The sequence below is a fragment of the Crinia signifera genome, chromosome 4 (assembly GCF_055691185.1).
Source record: "Crinia signifera chromosome 4, ASM5569118v1, whole genome shotgun sequence".
Lineage (NCBI taxonomy): Eukaryota > Metazoa > Chordata > Amphibia > Anura > Myobatrachidae > Crinia > Crinia signifera.
In genome coordinates this window covers 292,517,945-292,536,248 of record NC_139220.1, presented here as the reverse complement: position 1 = coordinate 292,536,248, position 18,304 = coordinate 292,517,945, and the positions used below count along the sequence as shown (strand labels likewise).

Sequence of the window (18,304 nt, the reverse complement as noted above, 5' to 3'; positions counted from 1 at the left end):
CAAAGTTGGACAAACATTTACTGGAGAAAAACATCCATGGGTACAAATAAGAAATATAATTTGTCTGTAAAATACCAGAACCTACCAAATCAGCAATGGATATCTATACCAGGTTGAACTAGATGGACGCAAGTCTTTTTTCAGCCTTACCTACTATGTAACTATGTAACTATGTAACAGTGGGGTATGAAGCTGGGTCCAACTCTGGAAACTCCCGTGTTCAAAGACCAGGGTCCGACCAGGGATTTTGGTGTAAAAGGGGTATTAGTTACAAGCAAACATCATGGCAGGTTTTTTAGGCAGGAACCACTGTCTTCAATGGCATAGCACTAGTAGGACCAAGGTTGGCAGCCTGGGCTTAGCTGTCGTTGATCCTGTGGTGAGTATTCAACATAGTCAGTGTGTACTTTGTCCACAGGAATTCCCTGCATATCTACCCTGGCCCATTGCAGCTGTAACCATCTTAAATATATTGGTTTTCATGGGCAAGTCTGGATACACTATGTAATAAATGCACCTGAGCCCATCCATCATTGTGATTGCTGATACTATATTGTTTATGGACTTGCAAATTGGTTAAGTGGATTCAGTCCACCCTGGGGAACTGGCTCTTCCACATCTGACACATCAGATAAAAATAGCTAGTCTTGTGTCAAGTGAAAGGTGTGGGGTGTGACAGACTACAGCGGGATACTCTATATCAGTGGTTGCCAACCCTGGTCCTCAAGTACTCCCAACAGTGCATGTTTTCCAGGTGACCCGGCAGGTACACTCATTATTCAGGCACATTTGAAGATAATTATGTCACCTGTGATTCTGTGTGGAGACCTGCAAAACATGCACTGTTGGGGGGTACTTGAGGACCAGGGTTGGGAACCACTGCTCTAAATCAATACACAAGAAAAGAATGGAACCCATGGGCAATTGAATTGTGTGTGTCTACTGCTAGTATGTGCAGCACTCTGGGAGTTGAGGGACACATAATAAGTTGCAGGGTGATGCTGTGTTGTGGTGATCTGGGGGTTTGGAGCATCTTTCCAACCTTGGATAAACTAGAATCATTTCATGACCATGCCCAATATATCGGACTACTTTTGTCTTGTATAAAAATGAATCTGCCAACTTGGCTACCTGCTCCGGAATAACTGAGATGTGATTCCCCCGCTCCCTGACATTTCTTATAGAATATTTTTTTTTTTTTTTTTATTAATCTTTATTAAAGTTTTATAAATTTCATAACAATACAAAGACATACATATACACTAAAAACATAGGTGTGATTTAGACACAACAGTTATAGATTATACAGATTTATGGTATGAGATACTACTTCAGACATCATATTCGACTAGCTGGCCTGTTACCTCATGTACAGTAGTTACTCACAATATGGGCTTTTACATATAGTGAACACAACAATTATAGATTATACAAATTTATGTTAAGAGATACTACTTCAGACAGCGTATTCGACTAGCTGGCTTGTTACCTCATGTACTTACTCACAGTGTGGGCTTATACATTTAGTGAACCCTTGTATCACTCCAGGGGGTACTTTTGTTTTCTTTTTCTCTATTTTTCCCCTCCCACCCTGCCCCACCCCCTCCCCACCTAACCACAGAAAGTGGAGAGAGAAAAAAAAAAAAAAGGGATTATTTCTTACCCCATATTGGGAATTTTAACCATAGTTACCATACAGCATCTCCAACTTCGTGCACACACTTTTTACTTTCCTATTTATAGAATAACTTCCCCCTGTGCAGCCCTTCTCAGGGCATTAATTTTTACTACAAAAAGAAAAAATTAGTCATTTAAATTAACTTTTATACTAAAGAAGTGTTCGCTAAATTCATTACAGTCAGATATATATGTGCATTACCCATATACTTGATTCGATATATATGTGAATTGACCTTATACTTAATTCGATTCTACTTAAGAGTTTAACTTTAATTGCCACACGACATCTCCTGACTTAGTGTACACCCTTTTTACTTTCCTATTATAATATACCTAAAAAAGAATATTGATCTTTTAAGTGACATTTTATACTAAAAAAAATATTAACTAATTTCATTACTTATCAAGTGTCTATGTGAGGAAAAAAAAAAAAAAAAAAAAAAAAGGGGGAGAAGGGGAAAGGGATTTCTCTCTGTAGCACCCACTTATAATACAGTTTAGTTAGTGTGGACTTTTTACTTTACTATACGATGAAATATACCACCTGTCCCAAATATCATTAAATTTTTCTATCGCCTTCCTGGAGAGATACAAGTATTGTTCATGATTAGCCGTACTGTTTACCAGGGCGATCCACTCTTGGATTGATGGTCCCTTTTTCCCCATCCAACTTCTCGCAATCGTGACTTTAGCGATTGCACATACATTTATCAAAAATTGAGCAATCCCTTTTGGTGTATCGCTAGGCCATACCCCCAGTATTGCCGACACGGGTGAAACCTTATATCCGCTCAGGCCTATATCTGAAAGTACTTCCTCAACCCCCTTCCAAAATTCCCGCAGGTACTCGCATGCCCAAATCAGGTGCCAAAAATCGCATTTTGGCAAACGACATTTGGGGCAATTATCCCCACCCCCCTGAGAGTATCTATTTATCCTGACCGGGGTCAAATACGTGTAATACATAATATTCAATTGAACTTGATGAATTCTAGGTGAACTAGTCGCCTTACACATATTTTTAAGGGCGTTACTCCATATTTCCTCATTTAGCTCTGGAATGTTCACCCGCCACTTCTGCATACGCCCCTCGCTGTCATCCTTCTGAACAATAGTCATGAGAGCTCTATAGCATTTTGATAGAAGCTTATTCTTCCCCATTGCATTAATGGCACTTTTTACTGGAGATTCCTCAATTAACAGTGAGGTATGGCGCATATACTGTGATGTTGCATTTCTCATTTGGAGGTACCTATAGAACATACCCTTCGAAAGGTCATACTCGGACTGCAATTGCGAATATTGCTTAAGTTCTTGCCCATCAAATACTTGCCCAATAGAATGTATACCATAGTGTCCCCAGGCTCTACTACCCTGACTGCCATTCAATTTACTATACGCCGAAATCGAGAATATATTTGTGTCTGGGTCGAGGCCTTCATACTCCATTTTTCTATGTGCCCACTTCCATATATAACGTACTTGTTTTATATAGGGGGGAGCTCTTGACAGGCTTTCCTGCCGGAGGAGAACCTGGAACGGAGTGTGCCCCGGGCACATTCTACCTATGTACCCCTTAAGCTCCAAGTAATACTCATCTTCCCTCCACCAAGTAGAAAGCTGGGCCAATTGGGCCGCATAATAATATATTTTAAAGTTTGGTAGCGATACCCCCCCCCCCGATTCTTCTCTTTACAGAGAGTGGTTAAACTAATACGTGGTGTTTTATGCCTCCAAATAAATGCGGAAATCACTTGATTAATTATTAGGAAGCTTTTCTCCCTAATTAATATGGGGGAGTTAGTGAATATATATAAGAGTTTAGGCAGTATCACCATCTTTATCAGGTTTGCGCGGCCAATAAGTGTTAGCGGGAGCCTCTGCCAGTTTTTACACCTACGCCTGATCTCACAGATAATGGGGTCTAAGTTGTCTCCAACATAATCTGCAGGGTTCATTGTGATTGTAATACCCAGATACTTCAGTTTTGTGACGTGAGTCATGCCCCAGTTATTACCCCTAGTGTCGCTTTCGTCAGCATGGGATGTTAGAAGCTGCGACTTACTACAATTTATAGTCAACCCAGAAAAAACCCCAAATTTCTTTATATGGTCAATAGTTACTGGTAACAACCTATAACTATCTACCATACCGACCAGCAAGTCATCCGCATAAAGCAAGACTATATTTTTATAGGCCGGGTGAGTTTGGCAATACATTCCCAAAATAGACCGCAGTTTACATGCCAGCGGCTCGATGGCCAATGCGAATATTAAGGGCGACAGGGGACACCCCTGTCGTGTGCCCCTGAATAGAGGAAAGGACTCTGACAGGTAACCATTCACGAGAACCCTTGCCCGCGGGGCCCTGTACATCAAAAAGACCCAGTTGACAAATCTTTCACCGAATCCAAAGGCAATTAATACCTGTCTCAGAAACGGCCACTCAACCGAATCAAATTTCTTATAGAATATAATAGAATAGAATAAACTTTATTGGCCATGTATGCTTGCGCACACTAGGAATTTCTTGTGGATTTTACAGTGCAGGATCAACCAGGGAGGGGGGGGGGCAGACATTACATACATTAAATTGAGACATTATATGCAGGAAACACATGCCTGCCGAGCTGCACAGCGCCTAGGCAGCGATCAGTGGCGCCACTGGTCGTTGCAGCAGCCGGTAGGTAACAATATAAGCAGGGACAGTACAATATCACACAGGGAACATATAGCCGCCAAGCTGCACAGCGCCTAGGCAGCCATCAGCGGCACCACTGGTCGTTGCAGCAGCCAGGTAGGTAACAGTATGAGCAGGGACAGTACAGTTATCACATAGGGAACAAATACCCACCAAGCTGCACAGTGCCTAGGCAGCCATCAGCGGCACCACTGGTCGTTGCAGCAGCCAGGTAGGTAACAGTATGAGCAGGGACAGTACAGTTATCACATAGGGAACAAATACCCACCAAGCTGCACAGCGCCTAGGCAGCCATCAGCGGCGCCACTGGTCGTTGCAGCAGCCAGGTAGGTAACAGTATGAGCAAATACATTGCAGTTATGGCAGAGATAGCTTAGACAGTACAGTTATCACACAGGGGACACAAGGTTATATATGGTTGAGTGCACAGATCCTAGGCATCCATTTGCGGCGCCATTTGCAGTGGTGGTGATGGTGGTGGTGGTGGGGGGAGGGGGGGGGGGAGTCACTGAGGCCTGGGGAGAGACAGTGAGGCCTGTGGCTGGAGTTGGGCTCCCGCATCTGCTGGTGATGGGGGTCAGCGGCTGGGGCCTGACCATTTCCAATGAGTCCAGGAGCCTTTGTTGGGGGCCGCGGCTGAGCAGTAGGCCAGGGTGTGCAGTAAGCCAGGGTGTGAGACAGGGGGACCAAGGCTGGGCCTGCAGTAGGCCAGAGAATGGGACAGGGAGCCAAGGCTAAGCCTGCAGGGAAGGGTGGCTACTGCTGGTGAGACTACCAGGGCAGGGGCCCACCTAGGTGAGGCAGCGGGCCAGGGGTGGGCCTGCAGGGAAGAGAGTGCTCGGGGTCCTCCTCACCGTCCTGACCTGCACCGGGCCCACCAGGACACTCCCATCCATGTAGAGGGGGATCTGGAGATGACCTTCCTCCTCCAGTGGTCCCCCCGGGCCGATGGTGATGCTGGAGGCTGCAGTGTTGGCTTCCACTGCCTTCAGTTTACCAATTGCTTATGTAGCACTGCTAGGTGTTACAATCCAGAATGATAGCTTGCACCTAGATTCACAGCTCATTTCAACCCTATTACTCTTCTGATTGCTTGCGTCACTAATGACGAGTGGATTTGACAAAGCATGCTCTCCTCTATCTAATCACAACTCGATCCCCCTTTCTTACCCAATTTCAGACATTCTTGCTTTGGGCAAGATGCGCTAAGTTTTAAAAAGCTATAAAATGGAGAATGATAAACAGCCAGCCAATCAGTACCCAACTGCCTCTCACAGACTGTTTGATAAATTGTCAGGCAGGAGCTGATGATTGGTTGGTTGTTTCACTCTCCATTTTACCACATTTTGAAGCTTAAAGGTTGTACACACGGAGTGATCCTTATAAGTGATTTGGACTAAGTAGTTAAAATTGCTTAGAAGGTTAGTAAACGTCGCTGACAAGGTTAGACAAATCGCCCTATCGGTGATAGCGATGTGCGGCCCCATTTAAGTGAATATTATAGTAAAAAAAGAGTTGCCAAGTAAGAAAATTTTGATAAGATTTCTGGCTGTCTAGTTAAAATCACTGGTGTTCACTGCTGGAGTGTCCCCATTGCTAAAGACTCCTTCTCACCACTTTTTACAGCAATACAGAATCTTCGACAGCCTGAAAGCATCAATACCAAGCCGACAGGACGGGATGTATAAATAGCAAAACAGTAGATTTGGTAAAGTTTCCCAACTCCGCTGCCTTGGTGTCACGTCCAAGCTCTGGCCCATTGTTGTCGGTTCCAGCTACGCAACATTTCTCACATCAGGCCTTTTCTCCCCCAGAGTGCAACTAAGCGTATCATCCTCTCCCTGGTCATCTCACGACTCGAATACTGCCTCACTTGCTCCCAACTGGCTCCTCTTCAATCTGCCCTTAACTCTGCAGCCATGCTCATCTTCCTCTTCCACCAGTCCACTTCTGCCACTCTCCTTCAATAAAATCTGCACTGGCTCCCAGTCCCCTACAGAATCATCTTCAAACACCTCACACTCACATACAGGGCCATCTCTAACTCCATTGCTCCATATAGCTCCAACATCATTTCCATTCATACAGTCGGCCGACGACTGTTGTCTTTCCTCCACCCTGATCACTGCTTCCCATGCTAGAGTTCAGGACTTTGCTCGTGCTGCAGTCCTTTAATGGAACGCACTCCCTCGCTCCATTAGACTCTCCCCGACCTTGCAAAGCTTCAAACGGGCACTATAAATGGGTTGGGATCATTTGGTCTACAGCATTTATGGTCAACAGTCATTAGGTCGACATGGGTCTAGGTCAACATGTGAAAAGGTCGACCTGGTTGTAGGTCAAAAGGTCATTAGTTCGACATTGTCTAGGTCGACATGGATTTTTTCACACTTTTTTACCTGAATGTCAACACAGTCGACATGGACACAGTTGAAAGTTCACCGCATCCCCTTGCATCGCTCGCGATGCATCGGGCACGGTGCCTCGCTACACTCGGCACACTATTTTATTCTCCCACCTCGCCCTAGTGCACAGGTCTACAACCTGTGGCCCTCCAGATGTTGTGGAACTACATGTCCCAGCATGCCCTGACAGTTTGGGCATGCTCTTATAGGAAAACATGTGGCAATGCATGTTGGAACATGTAGTTTCACAACATCTGGAGGGCCACAGGTTGAAGACCCATGCCCTAGTGGATGGTAGGGTATGAAATACCGCCTGCCTGCACATCTCGGCTTAACAAACAGTGAAATACCCCATGTCAACCTTTTGACTGTCGACCTAGACAATGTCGAACTAACGACCTTTCGACCTAGATGCATGTCTACCTTTTCCCATGTCGACCTAATGGTGTCAACCTAATGACTGTCGACCATTATGCTGTAGACCAAATGACCGCATCCCACTATAAACTTACCTATTCATTAAAGCATACTCTTCCACTTCATAGCCTTGTCCTGAGGCTGGTCCTGCGACCCCCTGCCTCATGCCTTGACAATCTCTGCTGGCTTACCTCCTGCTATCAAGCCACTTCCCACTTGCTTGCACCTCATATAATCTGTCTCCCCTTCCTACTATATTGTAAGCTCCTCAGAGCAGGGCCCTTTTCCCTCCTGTTGTCAAAGCCCACTTCTCTTCACCTTCACAATTGGTATTAGGAATGTTCTATTAATATAATGCAATCAGGGAATTAGAAGGTCCAATAGTGCAGTCTTTGTTTTGTTATTAATTGATGTCAATCCCAAAGTGTTATTTTGTTGCCGGCTCCTGTATAAGGCATCATGGTGTCACCGAAGGCAGAAAACAAGTCGGTAGTAAAGGGTCATATCTAGTAGCTGTGGGAAATGAGGGGAGGCTGATCCAGCTCTCCAGCCTCACGGTGAAGGAACTAGTCAGGCTTGCGCGGAGGGCGCTGCTGTCCACACTGTCACTGTGCTGCTGCCGCTGGACACTAGCTCACCTGGCACTAGCTCTAAGAAATTGCCGTCGCCTGCAGAGCAGACTTGCCAGCGGGGACAAGCCCTGGTAAAACCACGCCGCCAGGCCCTCTCGGGCATTACACTTTGCCAGTCGCTGTAGAGTTATGTTTTATTCATAACTTTTTTGTTTGGTTGCTCCCATCTCTTTGTTCCATGTTCTCTTAAAAGACACTATAAAGCCTCCTATATCTGAAGAGGTATCTACTATACTCTATGATACTGAAAACGAAAATTTAGACTCCTAATAGAGATAAAATAGCTCTTCATTTTGCCCGACATATTGGCCATCATAACATTACACAATAGACCTAATCACGTCGAAATACATGAAACTTGTATAGTTGCAGATGTGATCCTGTAAAGACGATGGAGACGTATGAACGGGAGATCTAGAAGTAAACTGACTGTTTGATTCCCTGCTCACAATAGCTGAAAAGAAAGAAATATATATATATATATATATATATATATATATATATATATATATATATATATATATATATATATATATATACAGTAGCTCCCGTGAGGGAAAACAGCACTCACCAGACTTCAAACAATAACGGTGTAAAGGAACACTTGGTCCCAGGTTTAATAATTCTTACTTGGAGCCTGCCGACGTTTCGGTCCAACACGGACCATTATCAAGGCAGAAGGTGTCCAAACATGTCAACATCAAGCAGCAGTGCATCAGCAAGGGGTAACAGGGACAGGGAGCCTCTGACCGGGTCCCTGTTATATAGGGGAGTGAGTGTACTCCCACCGCTAATTGCGCTCCATTGCGTGGTTAAAACCGGAAGTGCGCGGCCGCAATATATTGCGGCAATACGGTGCCGTTCTAAGGCACTAGGGATAGCGGTCAGCTATAGTACAGCTGCCGCTGGAGTGGTAAGGGCTGGCCAGGACAACTGGGACTAAGAGAATGAGTCCGGTGGTAATGCATCATCCGGACATGTGACCTCTGCACAATCGCGGCTGCTGATTGGTGCTAGAGTGTCACGTGTCATTTGTTTATATGGGAGCTGTCAAAAGCGTGCAGTGTGTATGTACTAGGGCTGCAAACAGGGACCCGGAGCAGGTTGGGGGTGGAGGGGGAAGCACATAAATATACATGTGGAAAATAAAATACAATAAACGCAGCATATGATGCACATATAGAAATGTGTAAATAGCAAAAATTACATGCACAAATATATAAATGAAAAAAAATATATAAATAAAATACATTAAATGTGCAACGCCACACGCATTATGAAACAATAACTGATGACACAGATTGGTGCTGAGGGCCACCAGAGCACTATATGGGATGGGTCTCCATGTGCCCCCTCACTACTTGACTGTTACAAAATTGTAAAAGGGTCATGGGGCTAAGGGGACGGCCACTTAATTAATGCTGCATAAGTAACATGGTAGGTAAGACCGTGTGCCATTCATGAACCACGGCAAAAATATATAATGGGTACAGTGCAACATGCAATGAAAATGTTGCTAGAAGACACCAAAGCATTATATGGGGTGGGTCTCCATGTGCCCCCTCACTATTTGACTGGTACATATGAAAAAAAGGGGTATGGGGCTAAGGGGACGGCCATGTATTAAATGCTGCAAATGAACGGTCATATTATGACAAGCAAGGTAAGGTCGGTAAAAAATTATAGCGGGGATAGCCGCCATGTGCCTCCATGGGAATGATTATAAGGGGCCTGGGAATAGTAGGCTATATAGTGAGGATGGTGTAGTATAAGTAGGGGGTAGATGGGAGGGCCAGTGCTACAAAATCGTGAAGCACGTCCGTTACCGTCGGGTGCGTGCATAGATTGTGATATATGCGTTGGCGCATAACGATGTGGATGCTGCGTGGGCAACGCTGACTGAAGTTGGACGACAGATCACTTAGATCAGAGAAAGGGATCCATGGTTGGGGACCACACGTTAAAAATGAAGGAAAAGACAACAAGAAAAAAGTGAAAAAAAACGTGAAAAACAATCTTCATATCCAACGGTGGGTAGATAATCCGTCTGGTCTATCCATCTAAGTGTGGAGTCCCAGGTGTAGGCACAGAGAGTCCTAATGTCCAAGAAAAATGTTCAAGGGGTTATTTTCGTTCATCCCTTTGGGCGCAATCGTATCCAGTCTGTAGATCCATCTACTTTCTAGTCTGCGTAGTGCTAGAGTTCTGTCGCCTCCCCGGGGGGGTGGAGGTATCCAATCGATGAGTTTGCACCTCAGATCAGGTACATTGTGTCTGGCCTTAATGAAATGTCTAGGAACTGGGAGGTCTGCTGTCCCAGTGGCAATGGCTTGTCTGATAGACATGCGATGGTTAGCCATCCTCTCCCTAAATTTTCTGGTAGTCATACCGACGTAGTATAGCCCGCATGGGCATATCAAGATGTAGATTAGGTGGTCCATCAAGCAATGTAGCTTGTATTTGATCTTAATAGGTTGTCCCGTCCTGGGGTGTGGAAAAGTAGGCCCAGTCAGCATACTACTGCATGTTGTGCAGCCGCTGCATTTGAAGCATCCTGGTCTTCTCTCATGTAGCCAGGTATTGCTTTGTTGTTTGTCCGGTTGTTTAGTAGGTCTCATAAGAAGTTGCTTGAGGTTTGGGCCTTTTTTGTAGGCCATCATTGGAGGTGGTGTGTTAGTCAGATGGAGCAGGGGATCAGTCCTTACGATTTGCCAATGTTGGCGGATGGATCTATTGGTCGTTGTTGCCATATTGTCAAATGTGGTGGTATAGACCATCCTCTCTGGTTTCATTCTGCTATTAGGGCATGTTTCTTGATGTTTTTGTCTTGCTTTTCTAAGACATTTCGTAATCGTAGATGCTGAGTAACCCCTCTCCTTGAATCTTGTTGACATCTCAGTCAGTTGTTGTTCCATCATAATATCCTCTGAGTTATTGCGCATAACTCGCATAAATTGAGAGATGGGCAAGTTGTTCTTCAGGGCTGGGGGATGCTGGCTGGATGCCAGAAGCAATGTGTTCCTATCCGTAGGTTTACGGAACAGGGTGGTGTTCAGCTGTCCGTTGATCAAGGTGACGGTGATGTCAAGAAAGTTAACCGTGGTTTCACTCGCTTCGGAGGTGAATTTGACCGGGTTGTCAAGTGCGTTCAGTGTGTTGACCATGTCCAGGAACGTCTCAGTAGTGCCATGCCAGATAATGAAAATGTCATCTATAAACCGCTTATAGAAGCGTAGATGTTGCCCGTATACTGGGTATATTTGGGTCTGTTCATAATGGCTCATATAGATGTTGGCGTAAGATGGCGCTAGGTTTGAACCCATAGCGGTCCCGGAGCATTGGACATAGTAGGCATCCAGATAAAGGAAATGGTTGTATTTCAAGACTTTCTCACTCAGGTCTATCAGGAATTCGGTGGGCGGTGTTGGTCGATGGTGGGTACTGAGAGCTCGTCTGAGAGTCTCAAGTCCTTCCTCATGGGGGATAATGGTATACAGAGAACCCACATCCATGGTGGCTAGGATTACATCAGAGAGATCACCTGATACCGCTTTAAGTTTCATTAGGAAGTCACTGGTGTCACGGAGGTAGCTGTCACCCTGTTGGACTATGGGTTGAAGAAATGAGTCCACATAGATGGCCAGAGGTTGCAGGAGAGAATTGCGTGCCGATATTATCGGTCTACCAGGTGGGTGAGAGGCGTTCTTGTGTACCTTAGGCAAGGTGTATATGATAGGGCAGACAGGGTGGTTGACCGTCAGGTATTCAGTCGTGTTTTTGTCTAGCCAGCCATTGGTGTACCCAAGCTTGATGGTGTCATCAACCAGTCTTTTGAACGATGGTATGGGGTTAGAATCTACCAGGGTATATGTACTACTGTCACTCAGTTGTCTCATAATCTCCTGGTTGTAGTCTGTCCAGTCTTGTACCACAACGGCTCCCCCTTTATCGGCCGGTCTGATAACCAGTGTGTTGTCATTCTTCAACTGGAGTAGGGCAGCCCTCTCTTTGGGCTTTAGATTATCGAATTTAGTGTGGGTCTTTCTGGGTGTGGTGTCAAGGTTGACCAGACGAGTAAAGGTCTTAATACTCGGGTTTGTCGATACAGGATCAAAAGTCGACGGTCTTTTGAATGTACTGCTGGAGGTGTGTATTTCAGTGGGTGGGAAATGTTCCCTCAATCTGAGTTTGCGACCAAACTTAAAGAGGTCAATGGTAGAGTCAAAACTATCATGTGGGTAGGTAGGAACGAAAGACAACCCTTTTGCAAGTAATTGCATGGTGTCTGAGTCTAGAGGTTTCGAAGAGAGATTGAACACTAGGTCAGTGGCCTTCTCCTGACTATTTGGCTTAAAGCGCCCCCGCCGGGGGTGTGGCCTGCGTGTTCTTGGACTGGTTGGTCTCTTGGGGTACGGGTGCTCTGTCCTAAAAAAGGACGTCTAGGTGGGCGTGTATCTGTGTTATCGGTATCTGATGCAGATGCCGATGAACCAGTGTCTCTTCCAAACTGTGCCCTGCGGTTATCTCGCCTCTGTCTCGAGAACCTCTGGGGTCTTTGTTGGCCCGAGTTGCCCAGAAGCCACCTGTACACCGTGTGGCTCTGATAATCAGAGGCCACAGTGGCCAATTTATTGCGCTTAAAGGAGGTGAGTTCGTTTTTATAGGCCTCTACCTGTAGGCGTAGTTTTTCAATCAGGTTAGTGGAGCGATCGTTCCTGATAGTAGCTATATTTTTCACAGTGAAGTCGTCTATGTCAGCTTTGATAGTTTTGAGTTCAGTGCCCACCTCCTCAATGACAAGTAGCATTAAGTCTTGGGAGCACTTATTGAGGACACCACACCATCTACTGCAGAAAACAGGGTTTGACCGACCGATAGTGGGTACGTTCTGGATTCTAAACCCCCTGGGAATTTGTTTGTTACGGTGGTACTCCGATAGGAATTGACCGTGTAGAGATAAGTCAACCTCCCGTTTCTTAAGTCTAAGTAAACGGAAGTACAGGTCTGGAGCTGACTCGCCTGGTAGGGAGTCAAAGTCAAGTTTGTCGAATAGGACTTTGTCAGCGTCGTCGTCAGTCAGTGAGACGATGCCATGTTCGGCTTGTAATAGTAGTTGGTCGTCAAGGAGACCGGGTATGCTAACACACGTGACACTCTAGCACCAATCAGCAGCCGCGATTGTGCAGAGGTCACATGTCCGGATGATGCATTACCACCGGACTCATTCTCTTAGTCCCAGTTGTCCTGGCCAGCCCTTACCACTCCAGCGGCAGCTGTACTATAGCTGACCGCTATCCCTAGTGCCTTAGAACGGCACCGTATTGCCGCAATATATTGCGGCCGCGCACTTCCGGTTTTAACCGGAAGTGACGTCATGCGCTCCACGCAATGGAGCGCAATTAGCGGTGGGAGTACACTCACTCCCCTATATAACAGGGACCCGGTCAGAGGCTCCCTGTCCCTGTTACCCCTTGCTGATGCACTGCTGCTTGATGTTGACATGTTTGGACACCTTCTGCCTTGATAATGGTCCGTGTTGGACCGAAACGTCGGCAGGCTCCAAGTAAGAATTATTAAACCTGGGACCAAGTGTTCCTTTACACCGTTATTGTTTGAAGTCTGGTGAGTGCTGTTTTCCCTCACGGGAGCTACTGTATTTACATAGTACTGTCCATTGGGACACTGCTATTTATACGGCATCCTAGCGGTTACCATATATGTGGGTGAGAGTGCAGGTCCTGTATATTTATATATATATATATATATATATATATCAGGCTAATGTGGTTTTATCTATCTATCTATCTATCTATCTATCCGTATTCTGATAATTTCATCCTATAACGTGGCACATTGTAAGATAAAAATGGCGGGATATTTGACAATTCCAAACGGTTATAGTAAACCAATCGGTGGATGAGACATATCTTCCAATCAGTGTGCAGCACTCTGTATAAATGGGAGTGTAAAACGAGTCTTACAGACAGACACTTTTCCAGTCTAATTGTGCAGCAGCATCGAAGTTTCTGTGTTGTGAAACATGGCCAGGACCAAGCAGACAGCGCGTAAGTCCACTGGCGGGAAAGCTCCCCGCAAACAGCTTGCAACCAAGGCTGCCCGGAAGAGCGCCCCAGCTACCGGCGGCGTGAAGAAGCCTCATCGCTACAGGCCAGGGACTGTTGCCCTCCGAGAGATCCGTCGCTACCAGAAATCCACCGAGCTGCTGATCCGCAAGCTGCCCTTCCAGCGCCTGGTGCGTGAGATCGCCCAGGACTTCAAGACCGACCTGCGCTTCCAGAGCTCTGCCGTCATGGCCCTGCAAGAGGCCAGCGAGGCTTACCTGGTGGGGCTCTTCGAGGACACCAACCTGTGCGCTATCCACGCCAAGAGGGTGACCATCATGCCCAAAGACATCCAGCTGGCCCGCAGGATCCGAGGGGAGAGGGCATAGATGCTCAGCACTCGTGTACAGAGAACACCACAAAGGCTCTTTTCAGAGCCACCAAATCGTTCTAAACGAGCTAAAGCATAAACGACATATTAATGTCCGAGCAACAGGATGCTGGTGAATTCTTCGCTCTGCTCCTCACCTAGAATAGCTTCAAGTAACGGCTCACATTTGTTTGGTTGACCCTTATTTTGGGATGAGTAAGACCCCAGTTCATCAAAGGATCGTTATGTATCAGAGATACGTCTATATTTCAGGGACTAGTTCATTGTGGGAACATTGTTCTTACGACATTTCCATATACAGTGGTTTCTCTTTCAGCATATAGGTCTGCTGATGAGCCGATCGCACTAATCACTTGCTCGCACACACAGCCGAGCTTCGCTAGGAAGGACCAGCTTATTAGTGTAAAGAGAGGGTGCAAAGTGGACTTGCAGCGCTCAGCTTTGCACTCCTCTAGGGAGCTCATTTGCAGTGTACAGAGGGAGCATCTATTTAGACCAGCGCTCCCAAAGTGTGAGAAGTTGGACTTTATGACCGTTTAGGCTACTAGTACATGTGTACAATGCTGCTGAACGATCGTGTGCATGAATGGAATGTGATCATAAGAGCGCTGCTTAGCCAGATAACGCTACAATATAAACAGTGGTAGTATCCACAGCTCTCATGGGAAGACGTGGGTGGCTCTGAGAAGAGCCTTTGTGGTGTTTCAGGGACAAGGGATCTGTGGTGGGAGACAGTTGCCAGCACATTACTTGCTCTTGGCCGGTTTGTGGCTCTCGGTCTTCTTGGGCAGCAGCACGGCCTGGATATTGGGCAGTACACCTCCTTGGGCGATGGTCACTCCACCCAACAGCTTGTTAAGCTCTTCGTCGTTGCGTACAGCCAGCTGCAGGTGGCGGGGGATGATGCGGGTCTTCTTGTTGTCGCGGGCAGCGTTTCCGGCAAGCTCCAGAATCTCAGCCGTCAGATACTCCAGCACCGCGGCCAGATAGACCGGGGCACCGGCACCCACCCGCTCCGCATAGTTTCCCTTCCTCAGCAGACGGTGAACGCGACCAACTGGAAATTGGAGACCGGCCCGAGATGAGCGAGTCTTGGCCTTAGCCCGGGTCTTGCCGCCTTGTTTCCCTCTGCCAGACATGCTGCTAAGATCTTCAGTGGAAGAGTTTACACAAAAAGGAAACAGAGCGAGCTCTAAATACTGTGCACGAAACAGCGCCTCCTCTTATATACACACACTCAGGAGGGTCCAGTTCTTGCTCTGTGATTGGTCTGTGCTAGAACCTGATCTGCATTGGTTACTGTGAAACTAGACCAATCTGCAAATGGCGGGCGGGGTTTCGCCTACTTCTCTTCGAGCCAATAGTGTTACCAGCAGCGGGGAAGCCTCGTTTGCATAAGCTGCCTATAAATAGAGCCGCGCTCTCCAGACACAGGACAGAATTTTCTATCTTCTCTGAGAGTTGAAGAAGCGATTATTTACCATGCCTGATCCAGCCAAGTCTGCTCCGGCGCCCAAGAAAGGCTCTAAAAAAGCCGTGACCAAGACCCAGAAGAAAGATGGGAAGAAGCGCAGAAAGACCAGGAAGGAGAGTTACGCCATTTACGTGTACAAGGTGCTGAAGCAGGTGCACCCTGACACCGGCATCTCCTCCAAGGCTATGGGCATCATGAACTCCTTCGTTAATGATATCTTTGAGCGCATTGCTGGGGAAGCTTCCCGCCTGGCTCACTACAACAAGCGCTCCACCATCACCTCCAGGGAGATCCAGACCGCCGTACGCCTGCTGCTGCCTGGAGAGCTGGCCAAGCACGCCGTGTCCGAGGGCACCAAGGCCGTCACCAAGTACACCAGCGCCAAGTAATCTCCCCTTCTTCTCCCACCCACACCAGCACAAAGGCTCTTTTTCAGAGCCACCCACCTCCTCTCTAATCGAGCTGTAACTGTTTTTTAATATGTCCCGACTGCTGCTCCTGAAAATCCCTTTAGCTATCGTGTATCTACTGTATCACGAAGAAGCATTTCTATTCTGCTTCTCTGCGTTATAGGTTTCCTTTTGCAGGGCTTGTAAATCTAGTCCCAAATGTAGGACAGGATCATTATGTCCCTTATATCACGGATGAGCCTGATGCTTAAAACAAGCAATCCTTAGAGCTGGGATATTTCCCTTGCAGTTGCTGCATACCTAGAAAATGAGGTTGGATAGAAATGTTGCAAAGTCATTACATTGTAGCATTTGGTTACTTTAACATCACATCCGGATCTCAGATGAACACATTGGGTAGAGGATCGGCGTTTTCCTAGATGTACTGTGTTCCATCTCACTGTTCATGCAATACAGGGATGCCATCTCCAGTGTTACCGCAGCTCTATTCTACCTAGTCCCTTCTAGGACATCTGGTTCCGTTATGCTGAATTAATGTATAGGTAGTCACAGAAACCCTGCTTCTTAGGCTCCCAGCTCCCTACAGTAACACAGATACACAATGAGAAGCAGTGTCCCGGATGGGTCATTACTTTATCACGCTCTTTTTATGTTACATTTCCAACTCAGGAAGTGTCCCCCGTGCAAGGCATGCCCATTGAGACTTGCCGATTTTACTATATCTCCGGATAATCGGTTCCTTCACAAAGCACAATGAATAGCCTACAGCTCTGCCGAGAGAGGGTGGGTGGCTCTGAAAAGAGCCTTTGGGGGATAACAAGGGAGCGAGGATGCGGCGGCTCTTCCCTCACTTCTTTGCCGCAGCTTTCTTGGGCTTAGCTGCCTTCTTGGCCGGGCTTTTTGCGGCTTTGGGCTTCACCGCCTTCTTGGCCGGACTCTTGGCAGCTTTGGGCTTTGCCGCCTTCTTGGCCGGACTCTTGGCAGCCGCCTTCTTCGGCTTCACCGCTTTAGGCTTCTTTGGGCTTTTGGCAACAGCCGCTTTTGTGGGTTTCTTCACCTTCTTCGGGCTCTTGGCTGCACTCGGAGCTTTCTTGGGCTTTTTTGGCGATTTGGCCACTTTCTTTGCGGCAGGTTTCTTGGGCTTCAGAGACTTCTGAGCGACCTTCTTGCTCTCCGCCTGCTTCTTATTGAGCTTGAAGGAGCCGGAAGCGCCGGTGCCTTTCACCTGGGTGAGAGTTCCTTTGGTCACCAAGCTTTTCACACCCAGTTTGACGCGGGTGTTGTTCTTCTCCACATCGTAGCCTCCGGCAGCCAGAGCCTTCTTCAGGGCGGCAAGAGAAACCCCACTGCGCTCCTTAGAGGCTGTCACGGCTTTTACGATCAGCTCGGAGACGCTGGGTCCAGAAGACTTGGCGCTTTTCTTAACTCCTCCAGCAGCTTTCTTCGGCTGCCTCTTCTTCTTGGCTGCGCCCTCTGCTGGAGGGACAGCGGCGGCGGGTGCAGTTTCTGCCATTCCAACGAGCTGTTCTGAATAACAAATACAGCAGCAGTAGTAAAACAGGCGCAACTGTCCCGGGTACTTTATATACACTGCAGCTGTATTGTGATTGGCTGCTAGGAGTTAAGCGTCCTGTGCCTTCATTGGCGGAATAATCAGCATTGTAAAACCTTTCCGAGTTTGAGTGTAAGGGACAAACTGCTCTCACATCTTGTGTTTCCCTAGTGTAGATAAATAGTCTTTAATAAGGTATGAGATGGACAGAGAACTGCTTCTCAGCACCACACCACTACTTCACGGTTTCCCCTAACCCTGTATGACCGTTGCTAGCCTTGTAGTTGAAAAGCCGAACAGGCATAGTCACTGGCAGCTCACAAGAACCAGGCTGGATCATCCCAGCATGTTCCTAATCTCTCCTTTTGCTTGATAAAGATTGATTAACGTCCAGGTAATCAGCTCCTATTATGTTTTTTTGCTGAGTTTGGGGAAAAAATAAATAAATAGGATTTATGCAAAACCCCCTCGTGTTCCAAACACTGTTAAATTCCAATCAATGTAACATGAAGTCCAATAATGTTACAATCTCGAGTTAAATGCCTACTGTCTTTGTGCCACTACATAGATTAGAGACCTAG

At 46.7% G+C, this 18,304-nt stretch overlaps 2 protein-coding genes across 2 annotated transcripts; both read right to left on the bottom strand.

Annotated features, from left to right (window-relative positions):
• Positions 1-15,033: 15,033 nt before the first annotated feature.
• On the bottom strand, positions 15,034-15,426 carry LOC146073226 (histone H2A type 1). The gene has a single exon (XM_083180414.1). It carries the CDS (start codon positions 15,424-15,426, stop codon positions 15,034-15,036), a length of 393 nt encoding a protein of 130 aa, XP_083036540.1.
• A 1,592-nt stretch (positions 15,427-17,018) lies between these two features.
• Positions 17,019-17,684, bottom strand: LOC146072781 (histone H1.01-like). Its single transcript, XM_083179973.1, has one exon. The coding sequence runs from the start codon at positions 17,682-17,684 to the stop codon at positions 17,019-17,021; it is 666 nt and encodes a 221-aa protein (XP_083036099.1).
• Positions 17,685-18,304: the final 620 nt, after the last annotated feature.